The sequence below is a fragment of the Daphnia pulex genome, chromosome 8 (assembly GCF_021134715.1).
Source record: "Daphnia pulex isolate KAP4 chromosome 8, ASM2113471v1".
NCBI lineage: Eukaryota > Metazoa > Arthropoda > Branchiopoda > Diplostraca > Daphniidae > Daphnia > Daphnia pulex.
Window position 1 is genome coordinate 3,440,811 of NC_060024.1, and position 4,239 is coordinate 3,445,049.

At 45.8% G+C, this 4,239-nt stretch overlaps 1 protein-coding gene across 1 annotated transcript; it reads left to right on the forward strand.

Annotated features, from left to right (window-relative positions):
• The first annotated feature begins 395 nt into the window (after positions 1-395).
• LOC124200522 lies at positions 396-2,722 on the forward strand. The gene is made up of 3 exons (XM_046596791.1): positions 396-711; positions 769-2,410; positions 2,482-2,722. The coding sequence occupies exons 1-3, from the start codon at positions 396-398 to the stop codon at positions 2,720-2,722; spliced, it is 2,199 nt and encodes a 732-aa protein (XP_046452747.1).
• The last annotated feature ends 1,517 nt before the right edge of the window (positions 2,723-4,239 follow it).

Genomic DNA, 4,239 nt, shown 5'->3' on the forward strand with positions numbered 1-4,239 from the left:
CTGGAGCGCAGAAAAGAGCGGCGGAGGCCCAACAGGAAGCTGCCCAGCTGCAAAAACGACTTGAAGAAGTAAACAAGAAAGCTGATTTGGCAAATAAGGAAGCAAGCAAACTATCCGATGCCACCAAGCGACGCGGTTCAGCGCCAACCATCATCAGCAACCCATTCCACGGTTGGGGAGACGGAGCGATCGACGATTGGCACCGCCGTTCTACTCACGAACCGACCAAAGAGGATGGAAAAGAAGAGGCACCAGACGACTGGATCGACCGGTACTGCAACGGCCTAGAAGAAGCCAATTAGTCATATTCTAGCAAATCGGCAGCACGCGGGGAGCTTCCCATCTACTCCGGAAGGGCAACCGATTGGTTTTGGTTGTCGGATTTGCTACGTTCGATGGTTCATGATCAACGAATCGCACCAGGAGAAAAGCTTGCTGTCTTGAAGAGCCGACTACGGGGAGATCAATTCGAAATCGTGCAGGGCCTTGGCGGAGGAGAATCTGCTTATAAGGCCGCTTTATTCCGACTGAAGCAGTCGGCTGGACGTCGCGACGTAATGCGTATAGCACTACTCGGTGAACTCGATCGTATGGAGCTGGGCAGAGAAAATTCATCATTCCGTCGCTTTGCCGAAAGAGCTCGAACCATCTTCTTTGATTTAACCCGAATTGGGGAGAAATTTAATGCCGACCTCATCGAACGACTGAGCCGTAAATTGCATCCGGCGGATCGACTCGAATAGAATTCCGGACAACGTACTGGATTAGAACGGCGCCATCTGAAGGAATTTGGAGAGTGGATGTGCGAGAGAGCTGCAGCATATCAAAATGCTTATAGTCTGGAAGCAGAGCAAATTTTGCCGTCTGGTGAGAACAAGTTTCCTCGTCGCCAACAATTTCCAACAACAGGGCGCAACAATCACGTTAGCTGGGAGCCCGGCACTACCGACAAACCGAAGAGTCGCTGCTATTGCTGTGAGGGGGAGCACCGGTTGACGACTTGCCCAACATTCAAAGAAATGCCTACGAAAGAAAAGGTACGATTTTGCGTCAAGCGCCGCTTATGCATGAAATGTTTCGGGACGAGACACTCCGGAGCCGATTGCAAATTCGAAAAAGGTTGTGGATTCAGCGGATGCCCTTATATTCATCACCCATTGCTTCATGATGCCGAAGAGAAGCACGACAAAGGTAGCAGCCATCACACATCACTTTCAGCCCAGGTGGATCGCGTCAAGGTGGCGCTAGGTGTTATCCGGATAAAAGCTTACACAGCCGAAGGCCAGCTCATCCCAGTATCGGTGCTGATAGACGAGGGCAGTGACACGACGTTGTTTCGAGAGGACTTTCTTCAACGGCTTAAGATCATCGGGAAAGGTACTACCCTAGATCTCGTAGGAGTTACCGGCGCAGAAAGCTACAAGTCGCAGAAGGCCCCGGTTCGATTTCTTTTACCGGACGGAGAGGAAGGTCTCTTCAAAGGAACTACGATCCCGCAGATATCTAGGCCGACTCCGGTAATCGACTGGAGAAAATTGAAAAACCGATGGCCACATTTAGCCAACGTCCCAGTGCAAGAGAGTGGCGGGAAAATCGACGTCTTGGTGGGACTCGATCACTCAAACCTACTTGCAGTATTGGAATCGCGCGTTGGAGGCGAACACGAACCTTTCGCATCTCGCACTAGACTCGGTTGGGTCGTCCGCGGCCTGCTTGGGAGTGATATCGGTCCGATGACAACGGCCCACATCCATCATATCTCAGCGACTTCCGAGTTCTCGCTCGATGAAGAGTTCCAGAAATTTTGTGCAACCGAAAATTTCGGTACTGAATTTAAAGGAGATGGCCTCTCAGAATCAGACAGAATCGCCGAAAAGATCGTTGATGAAGGCCTGAAGAAACTCGACATTGGGTATGAAACCCCACTCACGTGGCTCGAAGGAGAGCCGACATTTGAAAATAACAGAGAGCTGGCGGAGCATCGTTGGCGAGACCTGAAGGAACGATTCAAGAGAGATCCAGATTTCGAGGCTGATTACAGAGCCGCGATCAAGAAATACGTCGACGAAGGCTATGCATCGCGAGTGAAAGAGGAGGATTTATACTCGAACAACCAGTACTACTTGCCACATCACGGTGTCTACAAGAAAGTGTATGGTAAGAAGAAGAAGAAGCTTCGATTCGTCTTCGATGCCGCTGCCAAATGGAAGAAGAAATGCCTCAACGACGGAATGCGACAGGGTCGAAAATTGCAGAACGACTTAGCCAAGGTCCTCATTCTATTCCAGCTGGGGGAGATTGCCTTTGCAGCAGACGTGACCGCCATGTACAGCAGGATTCGACTTCGACCACAAGATGCCCGCTTTCATCGTTTTCTCTGGCAAGAGAAAGATTCTGACGTCATCATTACGTACCAAATGGATCGCTTGCCATTTGGATATCAAACTGTGCCCCATTTCTCGCCCTAAAAACCATCCACAGAGCCGCTTCAGATGCCACTAGAGGGAGAGAGGTATGTATGGAAGCAATTGAGAAGAATATGTACATGGATGACCTATTGAAAGCAGTCGACAATGAAGAAGAAGCAATTATGAAAGCGAAACTCATCAGCGATGGACTAGCAGAAGGAGATTTTCATCTAGCAATTGGATCTCGAACTCTCCGGGATTCTTCAAAGCGTTGCAACCAGAGCAGGCAGCAGCAGCAGCAAACCATGATTTAGCGTCGGATGACATCGAAAAGCTACTGGGAGCCTTCTACGAGCCAACGACAGACGAGATGACGTAAGTGACTGGAGTCGAAGATCTTAAATGGACGCGCGCTGGATTGCTGAGCAAGGTGGCGAGCATCTACGACCCCCTAGGACGAGCAGCACCAGCACTGGTAAAAGCAAAAGTTAAATTGCTTGGGCTAGGTACCAGAGGACTAAACTGGAACGAAGCCATCAGCGGTGACGACAAGGACTGGTGGCAAACCTGGTTCAAGACGCTGGAGAGACTCAACGACCTTTCGATGCCACGAAATTTGCAGCCGGACAAAGAAAAAATCATCCAGAGCGATCTTCTAACCTTTGGAGATGCATCTGAAGAGGCCTATGCAGCAGCCGTATATCTACGCAGTGTCTACCAGGATGGCACATCAATATGCAGATTGGTGATGGCCAAAACCAAATTGGCCCCTCGGCAGACACAGTCGATTCCAAAATTTGGTGCTGAACGCAGCAGTGCTAGGCGCTCGACTGGCCACATACGTTGCAGACGCGCTACAAATCACTGGACTCAACAGGATTTTCTTCACTGATTCCAGTACTATCAGGAACTGGATCAGAGCCGTCGCTTCGCATTACATGACGTTCGTCAGCCACAGAATTGGAGAGATTCAATCTCTCACCAACGCTAACGAGTGGCGCTTCATTCCCGGTAAAATTAACATAGCAGATGCTGCGACGCGGTTTTTTATGTTTATTTTGTGATTAAAATTCACAATTTTTTGAAATTTGCGCCAAAGAAATCAAATCAAATGTATGTTTTATTACTTATTTTTGTTTTTTCTATTTTAAAATATTAAATATGAATTTGAAAATAATAAAAGTGAATTTGAAAATTAATTAAAATAGAATAAACAAAAATAAGTAATAAAAAATACATTTGATTTGATTTTTTTGGCGCAAATTTATATTAACCCTTGAAAAATTTGTTATTTAATTTCACCGAGAATTCTATTTTTGGGAGCGTTTTGAAACAGAAACAGAAAGACAAGAAACTCACAAATTTTTACTCATTCCAAATGAGAGAGACTAAAATGGAGCGTAAGTTTTGAGTAGTTCACGTACATTGCGACCCCACAAATAATATATTCCGAATCTTACTTCTTCATAGATTTTACGTCAGTTGAGGAGAAAAATCGAATATGACAGGAAAAGAATCGCAACAATGAAAGCTGCTAGAAAGTTCAAACCTTACTTGTATTATAAAAGTTCATGACAAAAAAAGAATCGCAACAGCTGCTAAGTTAAAACCTTAGCCCGTGAGTGGAAAAATAGAAGATATTAATAAGTTAAAAAAAAAATTAGTGGAACATATAAAAACGTTTTATGTAATCGGGGTTAAAGTTTGGTGTGTTTTGGTCAATAACTGTAGGAATTATTGGCAAAAATAAAAAAACGGCTTTTCGCTTGTTAAATTCTTCGCCGCCATATAAGGTTTTACGGGAAAAATACAAAAAAATGCATACTATATT

Coding starts and splice junctions, on each gene's coding strand:
- LOC124200522 (XM_046596791.1), top strand. CDS start 396: ATGGTTCATGATCAACGAATCGCACCAGGAGAAAAGCTTGCTGTCTTG. Junction 712..768: donor CCTCATCGAACGACTGAGCC/GTAAATTGCATC, acceptor GTACTGGATTAG/AACGGCGCCATCTGAAGGAA. Junction 2,411..2,481: donor GATTCTGACGTCATCATTAC/GTACCAAATGGA, acceptor AACCATCCACAG/AGCCGCTTCAGATGCCACTA.